Raw genomic sequence first — 21,245 nt, 5'->3', positions numbered from 1 at the left:
CTGTGTCTCCCTCTCTCTCTGCCCCTCCCCCGTTCATGCTCTGTCTCTCTCTGTCCCAAAAATAAATAAACGTTGAAAAAAAAAATTTAGAAAAAAAAAGCAAGAGAGGGGTGTCTTGGTGGCTGAGTCGGTTGAGCGTCTGACTCTTGATTTTGACTCAGGTTATGATCTCACAGTCTTGTGATCAAACCCCCATTTGGGCTCTGTGCCAGGCATGGAGCCTGCTTGATATTCTCTCTCTCCCTCTCCCTCTGCCCCTCTCCCACTTGTATGTGTTCTGTCTCCCTCTCAAAAACAAAATAAAACAAAACCCAAGAGAATAGTGGCTGCAAGGATCTGGGGGGAGGAGAGGGGGGGAGGTGTAGGACAAAGGGCACAAACTTTCAGTTATAAGTTCAGAGGATCTCCAGCACGGCTGGAGGGCTAGAGTTAAGAATACAATACTGTATACTTAAAAGTTGCCGGGAGTCCATTGTAAGCATCCTCAGCACACAAAAAGTTAACCAGGAGGTGATGGATGTGTTAATTATCTTGATCTTGGTAATTATCCCACAATGTCTATGTACATTGTATACTTTATCATTATTATTTAAAAAAAATTTTTTTAACGCTTATTTATTTTTGAGACAGACAGAGCATGAGCGGGGGAGGGGCAGAGAGCGAGGGAGACACAGAATCCGAAGCAGGCTCCGGGCTCCGAGCTGTCAGCACAGAGCCCGACGCGGGGCTCCGACTCACAAACTGTGAGATCATGACCCTCAGAGCTGAAGTCGGACACTTAACTCACTGAGCCACCCAGGCACCCCGGTACATTGTACCCTTTAAATATAGAAGATATTTGTGTCTGATATATTTATGTAATATATTAAATATCTACAATTATATTTGTCAATTACTCTTCAATAAAACTAGAAAAAAGAAAACCAAAAGGAAGGTGCCTTGCCAGTTCACCCACCCCCACCCACCTCCTAATGCGTCCCACGCTATGAACAAGGCAACTCCTCCAAACTCCTTTTCATTGTTTCTTTGGGAATTTAAGTCTTTTTTTCTAAGTATTACACACAAATTGATATGTACTGGTTTGTACATTTTTAAGTGTATAGTCTGAATTCATATTATTGAAAAATGAAAATTTCAGCTCGTTTTTATTATCTCTTTACCTTAACCTCTCTAATCCTTTCAGTAAAATTAGATCTCAAGTTTTGGGTAAACCTACATTCAAGGTTTTGATTATTACGACTGTGTAAATAGTGCTTACTACCGAGCCAAGAAATAGGGTAGTTTTGAGCCAGGAGATCACGCACTTTGTATCATTTCTTGACAACCTTTTGTTTTTTCTAGATCTGCTTTTATTTTTTGAAACATCTCCCATGCCCTGCAATAGGTCTGGGTCTATAAAATATCCTTTGATATAATTTTCTATAAGGTCAAGCCTTGTTCAATGATTTTTTAGTCTCATAGTTGTTTTTTATATTTCTGTAAGACATTTCCTCCAGAAGCCTTGACTTACTGTGTTCTTTTTTTTAATGTTTATTTGTTTTCGAGAGAGAGACAGAGCATGAACGGGGGAGGGGCAGAGAGAGAGGGAGACACAGAATCGGAAACAGGCTCCAGGCTCCGAGCCATCAGCCCAGAGCCCGACGCGGGGCTCGAACTCACGGACCGCGAGATCGTGACCTGAGCTGAAGTCGGACGCTTAACCGACCGAACCACCCAGGTGCCCTGACCTGCTGTGTTCTGAATGGGGTTCTTTCCAGTCTTTATACAGCAGCTCTCCTGGGACTGCCTGCTCCATCATTCTGAGAATGCTCTCCTGTGTTAGCATCCTTGATTTCTGGATCTTGTATCCTCTTTTTGGTTTTCTGCCTCATCGTTGTGGAGCACATTCATTTTACAGCTTTATGCAATTGGTACATGAGAATTTCTTGAGGATGTGTGAATCTGGAAATGTCTTTATTTTACCATCACCGGTGAGTGCTAGTTTGGCCGAATGTAAAATTCTAGGGTGAAAAATGTTTCTCCGGAATTTTGACGTCTTCATCCCCCCCTCCCCCCCCCCCCCCCCCCCCGCCCCATTCTTCGAACTTCAGATGTTGCTACTGAGAATTCTGGTACCTTTCTGATTCCTTTGGCTTTGTTTTATGTAGTTCCCTTTTTCGTTTCCTCTTGGGACGCTTCTTGGATCTTCTTTTCATTTGCGATATTTTGAAGTTTTACCAAGATATGCCTTGGTGCGGGGCTTCTTCATTATACTAGATTCTTAGTGTTTTGGAGACTTAAAGCTTACAGGTCTGGGACATTATTAACTTAGAGTATTTGTAATTTCTTTCTCTGCTCTTTTTAGTTTCTCTTATTGCCCATTGTTACTGGAATTTTCACGTGGCGAGCGCTTGACCTAGGACAATGCTTTTTCCACTCTAAGAATATCCCTCTTTTGTTTTATGCAAGCAAGATCTTCTGTTTCAAGGGATATTCATTACAATTTCTTTGAGATTTTCTTCTGTTCTCCATTATATTTTTAGTTTATTTAACTTTTGTTTGGTCTAAGCCAGGCTGCCTTGTGTCCTAGAGCCGAGGCGGGAGGGGAGCTGGGGCGTCTCACTCTTCAGTCTGCTGATAGCCACTGAGTTCTCTGTTTTTATCACATCACACCTGCCATACTCTGGTCTGGAATCTCCAAATTCAGAGCCTCTGGGATTGTTGTTGGTTATTTTTCTTTCTTTAAAGAAAAATTTCACATCTTCTGTGGGATGGGAATGGGGAGGTGGGAATCTATTTTTTTTATACATATTTTGAATCAGTTCTCCATTTTCGGCCCTGCCTCACCTTCCGAGCTACTTAGGAGTCTAGATTCTGAGCTTTTTAAAGTCCTGGGTGGCTTGGTTCTCACGGGTGTTCCCCTTGTAAGCTCACATCTCCCTGTCTTGCTAAGTCATTTCAGGATTCTTACATCTGATTTCCGTCTTCATATATTGTAATTAGGAGATTATAAATGTCTTCTCATTTTGTCAGAGATCAAGCTTGTCTTTATCTTGTTTTCCTTGGGGGAACTTTTGAGAAAAGAACACAATAAAATCCACATTTCTATCATCTTGAAACAGAAAATTCCCATTGGATCTTAAATGGGTGATATCAGGTTTTCTCTTTGATATGGATTTAATATGTTGACATTCATCGTAAGCAAAACTTAGTCTATTAGATGCAATGGTGGTTTTTTTTTTTTAAGGTAAATAAATGACGTGTATGACCTAATTGCCTAGAGAAAATTACATTAGTTCTTAACTTATTTGGCCCTGTAGTACAAATTATCATTCCATCTTAATGGTGTTTTCAAGACTAGCTTATACTTTAAGGAAACCCACTTTTTATTTCAACAACTTCTGATAGAAATGCCTCCAAAATTTATGAGGGATTGCCTGCATTTTTATCTAAAAAAAAATTTTTTTTTTCAACGTTTATTTATTTTTGGGACAGAGAGAGACAGAGCATGAACGGGGAAGTGGCAGAGAGAGAGGGAGACACAGAATCGGAAACAGGCTCCAGGCTCTGAGCCATCAGCCCAGAGCCTGACGCGGGGCTCGAACTCACAGACCTGCGAGATCGTGACCTGGCTGAAGTCGGACGCTTAGCCGACTGCGCCACCCAGGCGCCCCTAAAAAAAATTTTTTTTAACATTTTATTTTATTTTTTGAGAGACAAAGAGAGGCAGAAGGCAAGTGGGGGGAGGGGCAGAGAGAGAGGGAGACACGGAATCCAGGCTCCAGGCTCCGAGCTGTCAGCACAGAGCCCGACGTGGGGCTTGAACCCACGAGCACGAGATCATGACCTGGGCTGAAGTCAGACGCTCAACCGACTGAGCCACCCGGACATCCCTTTCTTGCGTTTTTAAACAGAAAAGGACGAATATAGCCTTCTGTTGGTTTCTCTGACCTCATGCTGATATCCCGGGTTGCGCTGTGCTGTGTTTTGGTGACGCTTCTCGGGCTGGCACCTCCTCTCTCGCTGAATTCTGCCAGGAGCTTGCTTCATAAATTCGTCATCGACTTTGCAGAGGGGGCTGTCACTTCCGTATGAGTCAGCGAGTCAGAAAGGGCCCTCCAGTCCCCTGACACCGTTACTGCATTTAGCGGACTGTCCGGTATGCTCAGGAAGAACTGAGATCGGCAGCAGAGGCAGAATATCCAGGCTGGCAAAGCCAGGAGCCTAAAATCGAATGCCAACTATCTGCCAAGTAGGCTTTGGTCGGATAGCGCAGGGAGAGCTCCCCCAAATTTCCGTGGTTCTCTCGGGGTGAAAATCCCAGGTTCCGTAGCAGCTCTGTTCTTGTCCGCTCAGCCCACGACCGGGTGTCCCCTGTCTTGGCACCAGTGACATTTGGGCCGAGGCGCTTCTTTGTGGCGGGGGCTGTCTTGCGCATTGCAGGGTGGTCAGCGGCATCCCTGGCCTCTGTCCATTAGTCATCAGTGGCTCCCACCTCTCCCAGTGGTGACAGCCAAAAATAGTCGCAGACATTGCCAAAAACCCCTGGGCGGGGGGGGGGGGGGGGGGGGCAGTGGCAACGTGGATTCCTTTTGAGAACCTCAGACTCTGAGTCTTCTCTTTCTTCAGATTTTCTGACCCTATTCGGGACGTTCGACGGTGTAGAAAGTGTGACCGCAAGTGCCCAGAAGAGCGTTGTAATTCCTCGTAATTTCACAAAGTGTGAAGCGATTCGTAAAGCACCCGTATTTCCGTAATGTGCCAGACAGTCCTTGCTTTGTACTGATGACATTTGTTGAGGGCTCCCTTATGTGAGGTAACATTTATCGAGCCCACACGGCGTGCCAGGGCCTCTTGTAATCACCGTCGGCACCCTCAGGGAGTAAGGATAATTGCTCCCGTTGTAGCAGATGGGGAAACTGAGGCACGGGGCTTTTAGGCGCATTGCTGGGGTGTATACAGGGTGCAAATGGCGGAGCTGGGATTCCCACCCGGCAGGGGGACTTTAGAGCACGAGCCCCTCACCCGCACTTTGTGCGGTGGTTGGCTTGGAGATGCCAGGACCAGAACGCGAGCCGCGTGTGTGGACTTCAGCCCGTCTGCCCGTTCTGAGCACCAAGAGGGCAGGGCTGCACATGTCTTCCCCCTTTACATTCCCGTCCCCCGGGCCAGGTAGTAGAGACACAGTGAAGGTGAATGTGGAGAAATGAAATCAGGGGCGCCTGGGTGGCTCAGTCAGTAGAGCGTCCGACTTCAGCTCAGGTCATGATCTCGCGGTCCGTGAGTTCGAGCCCCGTGTCGGGCTCTGTGCTGACAGCTCAGAGCCTGGAGCTTGTTTCGGATTCTGTGTCTCCCTCTCCCTCTCTCTGTCCCTCCCTGCTCATGCTGTGTCTCTCAAAAATGAATAAACATTAAAAAAAAAAAAGGAAATGAAATCAACACCAGTCTCGTGGGCTGTTTACGAGAAGAGAGGAGCCCGATACCAACTAAGTGTTACGGTTTCCTGAAGGAAGCTACGTGGCAGTATTGTAGGTATTGACGTGCTCCAGGTCTCGGTCTAGACAGGATACCTGCCTTGGGTGAAGAAGTAGGGGGACTGTGTCCTGAGAGCCCCATTATAGGGGAGCTCATTACGTTTCCTGGGGCGGTGGCCCCCTGGTTGGCTAGCACCTCTGGGAAAGGAGAGCTTCAGACATTCACACCCTGTGACTTCAGCAAGGCCGGCCGAAGCGCATAACACACACTTGCAAGATTTAGCCGTTCCCTGGGGTTCTGGAAGGCAGAACGCGGCGGCACCTCCAGGTCCTTGGCACAAACGCCCCATATGCCATCAGCCCCGAGGTGCCGGTTGATTGAGAGCTTGGGTTTCTGGAGAGCGTGGACTGATGGGTGTTTCCGTTCACCTTCATTTGAGATCGTGGTGCTTTGAGGAGGCCACGAGAGGCGAGTATTCTGACATTTGCCCTCAAAGCTCTTTCAGGATTGTTTGAGGAGGGGGTGAGAGTGCACACATGTGGTTCGGTCCTGATACGAGACCGATGTTAGCCAGCGCAGTGATGGTAGGGTTCCACTTGCGGACCCCTTGGCCACGTTGTTCCTGTGCTGTAGCTGGACTGTGAGTTTCACATCACTGATGCCCATTAGAAGTAAGGCTGCCCCAGAATTCGGGCTGAAAAGTGCTCCGACGGGAAAGATGGGCTGGCCTATCTTTTAAATCCCATTTAGACTTTTTTTCTCATCTGAGTACATATTTGTGTAATAGCTATAGAAAAAGCCATGGGGTTCATATTGAAAGGGTCTTAGTAAATTAGGAAGCCTCACTTAGCTCAGATGTTCTATTTCGTTTCCTTCCTTCCTTCCCTCCCTTTTCCTTCCTTCCCTCCCTCCCTATTCCTTCCTTTTCTTTCTTTCTTTCTTTCTTTCTTTCTTTCTTTCTTTCTTTCTTTCTTGTCAGAGAATTCTCTCTTGAAATGGTAATAATATGGGGAAAATTCCAGAGCACAAACGTCACCGACCTTGTAGATTCAGATGAAAAGAATCTTTGGTAGCCATAGGAGCTAAAACTCAACGCATCAAGTGGCTTAAATGCCAGTGCATACACATTCACTAGATACACTCACCCTTCAACACCCAACTCAGTTATCACCTCTATCCTGGTCTCCACCAGACCAAGTTAGTCATTATCCTTAAATGCTGCTGTAGCAGTTTGCTCTGCTTCCTGAAATAACACATTCCCCATTGTGTTCTAATTCATCTGTTTTCATGTCTTTCTTCCTGCCTGGATGGTGAGGTTCTGGGAGGCGACGATTCACCTTTGTATTCCCAGCACCTGGCATGTGTAGGCTGGTTCGTAGGAGGCAGTCTGTGCCTGGTGGGTGCATGAGTAATAGGCGAGCTCATTAAATTTCCTCTTCCACACTGGGCAAGAAGAGGACGTATCGTATTGAAATATTTCCAACTTGTTAATAATAAGCAATCCCATTTTATGACTTAGAATAAGGAGTGTTCAGGGCATAGTATTTTTGTTTCTTTATCCCCTGCTCATTCTTTTCTGCCCATCAACCCCCCCCCCCCCAAATCTCATGAACATATTCATTGATTCTGGGTCTTTCTGAAGAACATCTCTCTTTCTCTCCAGGCAGGTATTAACGAAAATGATTTTTATGATGGGGCGTGGTGTGCAGGAAGGAATGACCTCCATCAGTGGATTGAAGTCGATGCTAGACGTCTGACCAAATTCACTGGTGTCATCACTCAAGGAAGGAACTCACTTTGGCTGTAAGTGTGGATGGGCCTGTGCTTTTGTAGACTCCGTGCCTTGGGTCTAATATTCTAGGGTTTGGACAGAGACAGGAAGACGCAGAGAAGTACCTGACGATAAGCAAGAGAAAGGAAGAAAATCGTAATGTGGACAGGATGCTGGGCTTGCTGTGGACACAAGCATCTCTGGAAATGACATTGTCCCCCGTACAAGAACAGAGGGAGGGACCCACCCAGCAGGTTACGCTGAGTTGACCAAGGTATCGTTAAAACAGTGCAGCTTAGGCAGACGGCTGCCATCTTGGATCTGTGACGGGTTATTCGTACCCTGACAGCCCGAGGTGGGAACTCCGAACAAGAAGTGAGTTATAGGTAACAGGTCCAAGCCACTGTTTGGGAGTAGAAGACGTGAACCCTTCAGAGTCTGAGAAGGACTGGAAGCCTAGGGAGGTTCCCAAATAGAGGAACTACTGGGGAAGCAGTGGACGTGAAGGAGCAGCCGGGGTGAGGCCTGAGGACGAGATGGAGCCCATTTGAGCTTGGGCCCAAGGCTGGGTCAACAACAAGTTGATCTGATGGGGATCCCAAGAGAGGTAGGCTCTCTGTCCTGTGGTACATACATACGGTGGGATATTACTCATCCCTATAAAGGGAGGGCGTTCTTTTTGTTTTTTTAATTTTTTTAACATCTGTTTATTTTTGGAAGACAGAGAGAGAGCACTAGTGGGGAAGGGACAGAGAGCAAGAGGGAGACACCGAATCCGAAACAGGCTCCAGGCCCTGAGCTGTCAGCACAGAGCCCGATGCGGGGCTTGAACCCAGGAACTGTGAGATCATGACCTGAGCCAAAGCCGGACGCTTAACTGACTGACCCACCCAGGCGCCCCAGAAAAGAGAGGACGTTCTGACACCTGCTATACCATGGCTGAATCTTGAGGACGTGATGCCAAGTGGGATAAGCCAGTCACGAAAGGGCAAATGTGATTGCGGTTTCGCGAGGTTCCTAAGTAGTCAGCTTCGCAGAGCCGGAAGTGGGATGGTGGAGGCCAGGGTCTGGGGGAGGGGAAATGGGGTGTTATTGTCTAAGTGGGTACTGAGTTTCAGTTTGGGGTGCTGAAAAGTTCTGGAGGTGGATGGAGGTGGCCGTTGCACAGCGATGTGAACGTGCTTGATGCCCCTGAATTGTACACTTAAAAAACGGTTGAAATGATCCATTTTGTTATGTATTTTTACTACGGTAATGAAAATATGAAACAACGTCCCTGCCTCAACCCAGGGCTGGTCGTAGAGACCAAAGCGGGGCTGCATCTCTGGGGCTGTCCTGTGTCTCCAGCCGTGTAGACAGCAGGCACACGGAGACTGGGGGCTGGGCAGGGCAAAGCAGGGTCCACGGGATCTTGAGTGCTTTCTGAATGTAAGCAAGAGTTTTCAAGTGCCTCTAACATCCGCCTACAACTGAGAAGCCAAGGGCACGAATGCCTCGCGCGGTGACATTAGGAAACTGGTCTCATCAGCTAAGACCCCTCCCACCCTACCCGCTTCAACTTCCCTGTCTGTACCACACTCTCGGATTTCATTTCAGTGTTTGCTAGGTACCTCTTGGCGGTCACGTACAATGTGTCTGTAATTCGTTGATTAGATTAATTTTTAATCCCCGGAAAGGTCAACAGGAATAAATAAACCAGGATAAGAGAGGGGAGCCTGGCATCTGTGCTCCTATTTAACTGCCTGTCATTGTCACTGTAGAGGGGACTTTCTTACATGGTGACAATGATCAGGCAATGACTCATCATCTGTTTTCCCTCTGAGCTTTTTTTTTTTTTTTTTATTGTAAAGACGGTATTATTACATCTAGCATCGTTTTAAAACATCACCCACGATTCCACCACCCTTAGACATAGTTGTTTTTTTTTTTTTTACGCATGTGTAATCCTTATTTTAACTTAAAAACATATCCAAGCATTTTTCCCCACTGTTCCTCCGACGTCACCATGATCATTTTCACAGCCTGTAATTTACCCAGCCCTGCCTCTGTCACCTTCTCAGTGTTCTGGTATCCCATACCATTGTGCAAGAAAGAATTTTCATACTTTTTTCTTCCTTCCAATTATTTCCTTCAAATGCATTTCCAGAGCTGGGATAATCTGTGCATTTTGACGGCAGTCGGTCGTGTGTTTGTGCTGTTTTGTGTAGCGCATTTTGTTTTTTTCCCCGCTTTGCTTTTTAGCAGTGCTTGTGTGTACGCTGGTAGTGATGATTTTTGCTCTGTGGGGCGCATTGGGCTGTCATCAGCTTATTACCATGACAATTGTTTTCACTGCTCAGATTCTGAAAGGCAAGAATTTGGGGGAAGGGAATGTTGAATGGCTCAACTCGGAACAGAAACTTGGAGAGAAAGACTGATCTGAGATTATGCATAGGGATCAGGGAAGGGATTTTACCTTAATGCTTGGATATTAACCTGTCTAACCGCTGTCATTAGAAATCCTGTAGTTGATTTATTATTGGATTGGAAGGACAGAGCAGGATAGGAATAACACTCACATTCCATCGCATCAAGGACACAAGAGCATTTGGGGTGAACAAGAAACGGCCATAGAACAAGATCTTTCTTTGGCTTAGCCTAGGACGGGAACATCTTAGAGGGCTAAGACAAGGGATAGAATTGCTTTTAAGAGTCTTTTTCTTTTTAAATGTCTAAATGTATTTCAAGTCAAATTGTTCTTCAAGGACAACGGAAAGAAATGCGATGGGTTTCACTTTGCCTTACCACCCAGAACAGGATGGTCTGCACCAAAGACTGAAGAAGAAGTGGGACAAAGATATGTTCTGGTGTCCGAAGCTTGCCCCCTCCTCCCCAGGAGGATGAATGAAACTCATTCGTTTTGTTAATGAATAATGCCGGAAGCACTGGGATGTGTCCCAGTATGACCAGAAAACATGTCGGCAAGAGGAACCTCAAATATGAACAGTGAAGAAGACAGCAGGTGTCCCTTTTTCCCTGTCCCCGCACACTGTTCCCAACACAGGCGTCTCTGGTGCCATTTTTAATATTTCTCTTTACGGGCTTCTGTGTTTCTCCCTGCTAGTCTGGAAGCACCTGGATGCTAGAGGTCATACCTGGTCATTGTGCCCAGTCCCAGGCTTCTCTTAGATGCTCGAGTAATGATTTTTTAATGAACGAATATTGTTAGGAGGTAACAAATGGACAAAGGTTCGTTCACAGGGCACAGTAATGAGGTCATTCATCTGGGAGTGTCAGTGACTGAGAGCAAGTTTGGAAATGGGACTAGGGAGAGGGAAGGGGATGCGGGAGATTGAGGAGTGACGATTTCTAGAGAGGATGGCACCCCCAACAGGGTGGCTTTGGAGTCTCGTCACAGCTCTTGACTCTTGTTGGTTATGAATTTTCTCTTCTCCGAGCTTCAGTCTGCTGCCTGAAAGAAGGGAACTGTTCTCCCACTGATAAAGATGCATGGAAGTCAGATAAATTGTTACACTGTTTTAAAATTACCCTGCACATCAGGGCGCCTGGGCAGCTCAGTCTGGTGAGCGTCCGACTTCAGCCCAGGTCATGATCTCACCGTCTGTGAGTTCGGGCCCCGAGTCGGGCTCTGTGCTGACAGCTCAGAGCCTGGAGCCTGCTTCGGATTCTGTCTCCCTCTCTCTCCGCCCCTCCCCTGCTCACGCTCTGTCTCTCTGTCTCTGAAAAATGAATAAACCTTAAAAAAAAAAAAAATCACCCTGCACATACTAAGAGCTCGGTAAACTTTACTTTCTTCCCTCCGCACCTCTTTGGGTTTTATTTAGGACAGTGGCTTTCAAGCTTTATTTTTAGCTACAGAAGCATTTAGAAAATAGAGAGAGGTGAGGCTGCTCTGTGTGAATCTGGGGGGGTGGAGGGGAGCGGTGCCTGCCTGGCCCTCCCCTCGCCCCTTGTCGGAGCAGCCCTGGAGGATGCCTTCATCCAAGTATCTCTGGCAGCAAGAATCCCGGACAGCCCGAGGGTGCTTCTGTGCAGGTTACAACTGGGCCAGCTTCTTGAAAGGCTCGTGGCCACTTCCTGAATCTGGCCGGGTGGAGGGGAGATGTGGAATTCAAACCAAGACAAACAAAGGCAGCGTTGGAATTAGAACTTGAGTTTTCTAGTTGAGCCTGCAGAACATCCCCTAATCTCAGAGCATCCATCACATTTTGGTTGGGAGTGTTTTAGAAATGGAAGGGCAAGGAGTTGCAGACTCCTTGAGGTCGGGGCCAGATGGATCCTGCTGTTTAGAAATGGCTTCTGTCTGGTTGTTGAAATAACATAGGAGCACTTTGGAGTTACAATATGTGTATACTTAAGAATGCTATTCATGCTTTCCATCGGCAGGACTTTCTTGATTGGTATTTTTAAGTGAGCATCCATAATCTTACATGTTTCTGACATTCTCTTTGTGTGTTCATGGATTCATCTGTTCTGAGCATTCTGTGCTAAGCACTAGGGATATGAGGTGAGCAGAAAGTGGCCTGCCTGCAGGGAGCTTTCAGTCTGGTGGAAAAATCCCGTATGTGAACGGGTCCACTGGCGTCCACAACATGCCTGTTGACGAGGGGTGGGGGATGGGAGAGCTGTTATCAGACGCATGACACAGATGTGAAGGATGATATGGCAGGTCGCAAGGCTTTAGGTCGTGGTCTGCAACCAGTTCATAATCCGGTGGACGAAAAGCTGTGATTCTCGGTTTCATAATTTTTCAAATTATTTGGGCTATTTGAAAGTAATAAAATATAACTGTTTTTATGATACTGAATCATTTGTATGTTTCACCAGTAGAAATTATCCTTCTCCACCACCCTGCAATTTAGTGAAGCGTCTCCATACTAATAAAAGCTAATCTTTGGGGCGCCTGGGTGGCTCCGTCGGTTAAGCGTCCGACTTCGGCTCAGGTTATGATCTCACGGTCTGTGAGTTCGAGCCCCGCGTTGGGCTCTGTGCTGACGGCTCAGAGCCTGGAGCCTGCTTCAAATTCTGTGTCTCCCTCTCTCTGCCTCTCCCCTGCTCATGCTCTCTCTCACTCTGTCTCAAAAATAAGTAAACATTAAAAAATTTTTTAAAAAAAGCTAATCTTTAATTTCCCTAATCTCAGAAAGTATATTAGACCTATGGGTGCTACAATCACAACCAGTGTGATGGCTGGAAAGTTAATTATTCTGCCGGAGGTGGATAGCTGCTGTAACGACATGGGCGAAATACAGGCAGTTTAAAAATAGCCGAAGGTTTTAAGTTTTACTTGCTTAACCAACAAAACGATTCTCATTCTCTGGAGAGTCTGTGACTGTGTCCTCAAAGTGAGGTAGCAGTCTGACTGATGAGTTTGTAAGGTGACGGCTGGGAGGGTTTGACTGGGCGGCTGAATTTTTAAACAACAGTCAGGCTAATCAGAGCCAGATGAACGGAGCCAGGCTGGGAGCCAGGCTTGTGACCAAGGACACAAAGAAGGTGGAGACACAGCCCCAGCCTAAGGGGCTGGCTTTCTGTTTGTCCGGGGAAAGCTGTAGCAAAGGTTCTGAATGTGGGCCTCCGCGGATGGTTCTGGACAGTTCTGATGGTGAAGGAGAGGAACAGCTGAAGTAGGTGCCCAACCCAGGAGGAAGGCAAGGCCAGGGAAAGGCCCGTTCCCCCTTTCTGCCCTGGGAAGAGCTGTGTTCGCAGGAGGGGCTGGTGGCCGGTGGGGCAGATCGGCGGGGTCCTCTGCAGACAGTGAGTGTGGCGGCTCTAGGGGTTGGCCACAAGAGGACAGGGAGGGCCCTCAGAGGGCTCAGCGGGTGTCTGGAGCTCATAGGCTTGGACCCGTCCCACCTGGCATGGCTGGCACTTTCTCCACTAGGGGGCGATAGAGTCGATGGCCGAGCCGCTGGAGGAGGTGCAGGGACCAGGGCATTTCGGGAGCTGGCAGGGCACAGAGCGCATTTGGAAGGAGGGGTGTGAGGGTCAGCGCCAGGGCTGGCGGGGGAAGAGGCAGAGGGCTGATTCCCTGGAAGTTCAGAGCAAGTTCAAGGAGCCACTAGGGGAAATGAGGCTTCAGAAGTGGACGCGAGCTTGGCCGGGAAGACTGGTCATCTGAAAAGTCCACAGGGGCAGTGGAGGTGATCAGCTGGGGCCCAGGGGTCGGAGGGGGCGGTGTGAGCGAGCCGGGGGTCGGAGACGAGTGGGCGTCTGGAAGTCTCGAGCCTGCAGGCTGGCCCCCACTGCCGTCCCTGTTGGGAGAATGTCTGGGACGCGCTGGACCCGAGCTCAGGAGAGGTGAGGAGATGGTGGGGTCTGGCGAGAAGCAAAAGTGAGCGCGAGAAGAGGCAGAGCTAAGGAGAGACGCCGCTGGAGGGTGTGCATCCGGAGACGGGGGTGGAGAGGGAACCGCTCCAACACCTGCCTGGCCCGGGATCTGCCCAGCGGCTGGACCCCCGGCTCCCAGCGGGAAGTGTCCACCCAGCCCCTCCCTTAATCTTCAGTTCATCTTGTTTTCTGCTCCCAGAGGACCGACCTCGGCCTTCATGCTTCCCTCGTCCCCCGGGGTTGGGGTCCGGGCCACCAGGGTGCAGAGCGACGCAGCACAGGGGGCTGGGGCCAGGGGCGCGGAGGGGCACCCAGCGGCCCCTGGCACAGAGCTTGAGGGGAGGCTGGCCAGCCCTCCATCAATCACCTCCTGGCTTCTTGGGGGAGAGAGAGTGTGTGTTTTCAGAATGCGCGGTACCGGGCCTCCTTCCTCACTTCCTGGTCACATGAAATGTCTGGCACCTTCCGGGGGGGGGGGGGGGGGAGGGCTGGGAAGGCACAAGTTTCTGAACACCTTTCTAACTTCTTTGGAAACTGACAGTCTTTGAATTGCTGAGTTTGGCACGAGATGGAGGGGTTTTAATGAAAACCTCGACAAGTTCAGATAGAGGGCCTGGCATGCAATCATTTCTTCATTTCATGTTCTGTTTCCACCACGCAGGGAGGGTTGTTTGAAATCAAACGAAACTTTCACTTAACGGTTGCATGGCCGTACTAGGTTTTCTGGGTGCCGATGACTCAGAAACAGGCTCTTGGAAGGTAACAGCTTTGAAATGGAAACAACTCTCGAGCTCCTTCCTGGGGCTGGAACTTCCACCCTGCTTTACTCAGGGGTCCTCGGTCCCTAGCTGTGACCCCCCCCCCCCCCCATGAAACCCTCCAGAAGGCTGTTGGGTACATCTCATCTTTTTTCTCATCTGTTTCCTGGTAGAGGGGGCCCCACCCCTGCTTAGCTCACATAATGCTTCTACCCCTGGACCCACACAGCCTTTGTGGATTGGCTCGCACTGTCTGTCTGACTGCACTCCTAGCAGGAGCCTCCTCTGTTCCACAGATGAAGCAAGCATGCTCCTGCCTCAGGGCCTTTGCACGTACCATTCTCTCTGTCTGAAAGTTCAACCCTCTTGCATCAGAGGCTTTTTTTTTTTCCTGATCATTCTTTTGAAACGCACTCTCAGTAGCTCTGTGCCCCCACTTGGCTTCATTTGATTACCTATTTATTTGTTGTTACTTGCACTGATGTCACTCCCGGGCAGCAGACAGGACCTGGCTGTTGTTTGCCACTGAGCCCCCAAGTGCTAGGTTGTACCAGCCAACGGAGGGAAGGTCTCAGTGACCGCCCCTCCTGCTGCATCATTCGAAACTGCTCAGATCACATCTTGATTCTCTCCCATCCAGAGGCTGGACGGCCACCCCCAGCCCAGAGTAGGTGGGTGGGTGGTCCAGGTGGGCTCCTGGCGATTCCAACCCTCCTGGTCTTGTATGGAGAGGTGACAACTCCCTCTCAGCTTGTTGTGTATGTTCAGTGAGATGCAGATGGTCTCAGAATGGACCGGCACATTCGGGACACAGCGGAGGCACAGTGGGCCGTGGCTGCTGTTATTTACGAAGTCAACATCTCACTGCCCCTTCCTGGGAGCCCCCTCCCCTAGCCATTCATAGCTTGGACCTCCCGTGTCCCCGGAGGGCACCCAGGAAAGACGTTAGAACTGGATCAGCCACGTTGCAGCTAAGCAGAGCCTGGCATTTTGTGAAAATACTCCTCTGACACGTCTGTATTTTGTAGAAATGGATTTGGCCGGCAGGAAATTTCTTGAAACAAAATGACATCGCTTCCCTGTGCCGGGGCTGCAGAGCACTTGGCATCACCGTACTGGGTGCCTCTCGGTACCTGCCGGGAGGGTCCCTTTCTTGTCCCCATTGTGTGGATGAGAACACTGAGGCTTGGAGAGCACACACAGCTTGATTATCTCTCTCTGCCTCGTCGTAAACATACCTGTGCTTTCTGCCCTCCCCCCCTCCTCCCCGCTATTACTCACGATTTTCTCCTGCACCCTGAGGCCTCAAGCCCCGTGAATGGGCTCCTGTGTGCTTCTGAGCACTTGCGGACGCCGGGGGCCAGAGGGCGTTGCTGGCCACACCCAGGGCCCACTTACCTGTCAGACACGGTGCCAGGGGCCTTGTGACCTTTAGGGGCCCGTGAACGTGTTTAACCTCTTGTACAACCTGGAAAAAAAAGAAAGGAACGTTGAGGTCAAAGAAGACATTCAAATATATCATGTTACTGTGTTCACCTCTGTACCAACGCAGTCAAAAAAAAACATGGCTTGAAAATTGTTTTTATGGAGGAAGCAAGTGGCCTGTGGTCAGCAGGAGAGTAGCCGGCGCAGATGTTTACATCGAGTCCCAAGAATCTGAGAAGGTGCGAGGTTCCAAGGCACACGGGCCTCAGGGTCGCACATGGACTTGAGGTTGCTGATCGGCTGACCCGCAAATAGAGACGTGACCCTGGGTTGCCTGGGCGGGCCCGGTGCAGATGCGGTGGTCCTTGACAGCGGAAGGGGGAGGCACAAGACACAGCGAGTGGCGCAGCAGCTGGGGCTGGCTCTGCGGGTGGAGGAAGGGGCCCCGAGCAGGGAGTGGGGGTGGCCTCTACAAGTTGGAAATGCAAGGGAACAGATTCCTCCCTGGAGCCTCCAGGAGATACCCGGCCCTTGCCCGACACCCTGATCTCAGAAATTCTGCCCTCCCGAGCCGTAAGATACTAAAGGCGTAGCTGAAACCGCTAAGTCTGCAGTGGAAAACCAATAGCACCCATGGAGGCAAAAGTTTCTCGGGCCCCCGCAAGCCCTCATGGGGCCTGGCCACCCCACGGCTTTGCCCTCTGACGTGAGGTCAGTGCCAGGCGGAGCCGGCCAGGAAGCTCCGGGCTCGACACACGTTCTCGCGGAGCGGGGTTGGAAGCCAACTCTCTTCTAATTTTTTTTTTAATTATTTTCAACATTTTTATTTCTGAGAGAGACAGAGACAGAAACGGAGAGACAGAGAGAGACAGAACACGAGCAGGGGAGGGGCAGAGAGAGAGGGAGACACGGAATCCGAAGCAGGCTCCAGGCTCCGAGCTGTCGGCACAGAGCCCGACGTGGGGCTTGAACTCACAGACCACGAGATCACGACCTGAGCCGAAGTCGGATGCTTAACCGACTGAGCCACCCAGGTGCCCATCTTCTAATTTTGAGGATTCTTGTGAGCTATTTCTTTGGTTCCTTTTTCTCCTGGTCTCTTGAGTGACTCAGATTTAAAGGACTTTAAATATTTTCTTTTTACTTTCAGTTTTCTGCCGTGGAGTTTCTTAGCTAGGAACTGCCTCGTCCTCTACCCAACTCGATTGGGCTTGGCCTCCAGAGTGGTATTTTCCCTCTCTCATCCTGGTAGACATTTTTTTCCGGAGGTAATGGAACACTAGATACTATTTCTAAGTTTATAACACTCTCTCCTGTGCTCTGCGTTTGCAAAAGGCCATGGTAACTGGTCCCAACTGAAAAAATCTAATAAATCAGTGGGCTGATTTTTCAACATCGAGCGTTTGTCTGTGCTGAGCATATAACACCGTTTAAATGTTTTTAATGTTTTATTTCTGAGAGACAGAGAGAGAGACAGAGACAGAGCATGAGTCGGGGAGGGGCAGAGAGCGAAGGAGACACAGAATCTGAAGCAGGCTCCAGGCTCTGAGCTGTCAGCACGGAGCCCAGTACAGGGCTCGAACTCGTGAACCATGAGATCATGACCTGAGTCAGAGTTGGTTACTTCACCGACTGAGCCACCCAGGCGCCCCCAGTAGCACACCATTTAACTGCGTCACTGTGGTTCCGGAAGGAGGGAGAGAACAAGAAAGCCGTGTCTGTGTTCTTGAGTGCTGGGAGTAGACAGATGCCTATTGTAGAGAAAAGGCAACGCTTCCCGCCCCCCCCCCCGCCCCTTTTATTTTCAAGATGCTACAAAAGACAAGTTTAGACCTCGGGGGAGCGGTGGTCTTGCCCAGAGTTATAGGTTGGCCGCAGCTTGGATTTGAGCCTGCAAAGCTCTGTCAAGGAGGTGATGGACAGCCCCCCCCCCCCCCCCCCCACGGTTCTAGCAGAAAATTGGCCTAAAAACTGAGAGATTGTTGGGCCCTTCCTTCTCTGACTGAAAAGGGATTTCACGGGGCTCTCTCTACTTGTCTGAGAAAGTGGACGACACTCAGTGCTCCTTACAGCTGGGGTTGTGGGTTATTAATGGTCCCTTTCCCGACTGACTTCGCTCATTTGCCATATCCAGTGCTGTTTGCTGGGGCGGGTGGTGCTTGTTGGTGAGGATGTGGGGAGATTCTCTCTCTTGTGAGGTGGAAAGAGAGAAGAATCTGACCAGCAAGGCCGATTGTTGTGAAGGCCCACTGTGGTAGACCCCCCGGGGGTGCCTCGGATCTTACCCTGTGGCCTCCCAAAACTAGTTATTTGACTGTGATTTGAGCCACTCCTGTTGTCCCCAGTCACTCCCTTCCTTGTCACTTGGCCCCCTCTGGTGTACAAAAACTTTGAATTTGTACGTGGTTAATATAATCAGTGTCTTAAGGTTTATGTCCTCCTTGTAAAGGCATCGCCCTTCTGAGAACGTGCGTGATTGCCCCCATGTTTTCTTTGAGCACGTTTATGGTTTCGATTTCTACATTAAAATCTTGGAGTCATTGTATTTTGGACTGTGTTTTGGCATAGGTGTAACTGATCAGACTCATTCTCCAGTGGCCACTAGAAATAATGTCCCCGCATTATTTCTTTTCCATACTTTCCCCAGCTGCTACGGCCTGGATGTTGGTATGCCTCTCGAAATGTATATGCTAAATCCTAACATGTGATGTGATAGTATTTGTGGGTGGAGCCCTTGGGAATCGATTAAGTCATGAGGGGGAGCCTCCATGCTTGGGATTAGTGCCCTTATAAAAGAGGCCCCACCAAGCTCCCCAGCCCCTTCTTCTGTGGGAGGGTGTAAGGAGAATCTGTGACCAACTGGCACCCGGGGCTGGTCTCAGACGTCCCAGCTTCCAGAACTGGGAGTAATAAATCTCTGTTATTTATAAGCCACCCAGTCCGTGGTGTTTGGTTCTAACAGCCCACGGGGACTAAGATACCAGCTGAAGGGCCTCCAGCTTGACGTTCTAAATTCCTGTCTGTCGTGGGCTTTGTAAATTCCAGCTATGTCTTTCGTCAGATCAACGGTTTGCGAATATTTTCTCCCAGTCCGCAGCTTATTTTTTAATCCTTTCACCCTGGCTTCATGTTAAGCTCTCAGAGAGCAAGGTTTTAATTTCAGCCAAGTATACGCTATTGATTTTTTTTGTTTTTTTTCCTTTGTGGATTGTGCTTTTGAGGTCAGGTCGAAGATCTCTTTACTAAGCTCTAGACCCCAAAGACTTACTCATGTATTATCTTCTGAAGTTTCATAGTGTTACGTTTTACCTTTAAATCTGTGACCCGTTTTGAGTTAATTCTTACATAAAGTGTTAGGTTTCGTGGGGTTTAATGATCTATCTCATTAAACCTCATTGTGTGTAACTGCACATAGACACATAATTGCTTCTGTGCCAAATGTTGAAAAGACTGTCCCCTCCACCATGAAATTCCTCTTGCGCCTTTGTTCAAAGTCCGTTGGCCATATTTGTGTGGGTTTATTTCTGGATTCTCTGTTCTGTTCCACAGATCCGTGTGTCTGTTCCTCGTCCATCGTATTGTAGCTGTACAATGTCTTAGAACAGGGTAGATGGATTCCTCTTGCTTTATTCTTTTTCAGAATCGTCTTAGCGATTCTAGTTTCTTCGCCTTTCCATAATCATTTTAGAATAATACTGTTTAAAATTTTTTTTTTCAACTTTTTTTAAAATTTATTTTTGGGACAGAGAGAGACAGAGCATGAACGGGGGAGGGGCAGAGAGAGAGGGAGACACAGAATCGGAAACAGGCTCCAGGCTCCGAGCCATCAGCCCAGAGCCCGACACGGGGCTCGAACTCACGGACGGACCGCGAGATCGTGACCTGGCTGAAGTCGGACGCTTAACCGACTGCGCCACCCAGGCGCCCCAAGAATAATACTGTTTATACCATAAAAAAGTCTAAATGGGATTCAACAGGAATTGTAGTGAATCTTGTCTATTAACTTGGAGAGCAGCTTCGCTCTACCAAAGCCTCTCGTCCGCAAACAGGGAATGTTTTCTCATTTAATTAGACTTCTTTGATTCCCTTTGTCAGTGTTTTATGGTTTTTTTTTTTTTACGCTTGCACATTCAGTACATGTTTTATCAGATTTATACCTGAGAATCTCATGTCTTTTAAGCAGATGCGAATGGTGTGGTTTACAACTATTTTATTTAGGATTTTTGCGTCAATATTCATATGTGGCATTAGGTTAAAGTTTCCTCTGTGTGAGCAGTCTTTTTTTTTTTTTTCAACGTTTATTTATTTTTGGGACAGAGAGAGACAGAGCATGAACGGGGGAGGGGCAGAGAGAGAGAGGGAGACACAGAATTGGAAACAGGCTCCAGGCTCTGAGCCATCAGCCCAGAGCCCGACACGGGGCTCGAACTCCCGGACCGCGAGATCGTGACCTGGCTGAAGTCGGACGCTTAACCGACTGCGCCACCCAGGTGCCCCTGTGTGAGCAGTCTTTGTTGATTTTCGGTATCGAATCTTCCAAGTGAGGGAAGATTTTCTTGCTTTCCCAGCTTTGAGTACATCCAGGCACGAGCATTCAGAGGGGCTTGTGGGGAGCGCTTTGATGACTGCCTTTCTTTCTGCACCAGCGCTCCGGCTGTTTAAATTTTCTGTCTCTTTGCTCAGTTTTGATAAATTCTGTTGTCCTAGAAATCTTGTGTTTAGAAATATATTCATTTGATTCAGCACAGTTGTTTAAGGATTCGTTTCTTCTGGTCAGTGATTATTTTCTCATTATTTTGAAATATTTGTGCATTTCCTTTTTTTTTTCTTCACTAGAGTATTTAATGAATTGTCTATCTTTTTTTAATGTTTATTTATTTTTGAGAGAGAGAGAGAGAGAGAGAGCGAGCATGAGTGGGGGAGGGGCAGAGAGCGAGACATAGAATCCTAAGCAGGCTCTGGTTCAAACTCATGAACCACAAGATCATGACCTGAGCCAAAGTTGGATGCTTAACCGACTGAGCCACCCAGGTGCCCCAGTGCATTGTCTATCTTACCATTTTCTCCTCCTTTTTAAGGGAGGCATTAGATATTTTAATGAAGAAAAAAAAGGAAATGGACAAATACTTCAAAATAATGAGAATAATCACTGATCAGAAGAAATGAACCTTTAAACAATTATGCAAGGGAAACAAAAGTAAACGTGAACTATTGGGACTTCATCGAGATAAAAAGCTTCTGCCAGTGAAAGAAGCAATCAACAAAACTGAAAGGCAGCCTACGGAATGAGAGATGCTTGCAAATGATATCTGATAAAGGGTTAGTATCCCAAATCTAAGAACTTATCAAACTCAACATCCAAAACAACAAATAACCCAGTTAAGAAATGAACAGAAGACATGAACAGACACTCCTCCAAAGAAGACATCCAGATGGCCAATTGACACATGAAAAAAATGCTCAACGTCACTCATCCTCAGGGAAATACAAATCAAAACCACACTGAG

At 48.3% G+C, this 21,245-nt stretch overlaps 1 protein-coding gene across 1 annotated transcript in view; it reads left to right on the top strand.

Annotated features, from left to right (window-relative positions):
• The window catches only part of CPXM2 (carboxypeptidase X, M14 family member 2), a 136,884-nt gene that overhangs the window by 48,718 nt on the left and 66,921 nt on the right, over positions 1-21,245 (top strand). The window contains 1 exon segment of the mRNA XM_047825902.1: positions 7,118-7,257. Within this exon segment, the coding sequence (XP_047681858.1) occupies positions 7,118-7,257 (140 nt within the window).

Source organism: Prionailurus viverrinus, chromosome D2, assembly GCF_022837055.1.
Source record: "Prionailurus viverrinus isolate Anna chromosome D2, UM_Priviv_1.0, whole genome shotgun sequence".
NCBI lineage: Eukaryota > Metazoa > Chordata > Mammalia > Carnivora > Felidae > Prionailurus > Prionailurus viverrinus.
This window is presented reverse-complemented; position numbering and strand designations above follow the sequence as displayed.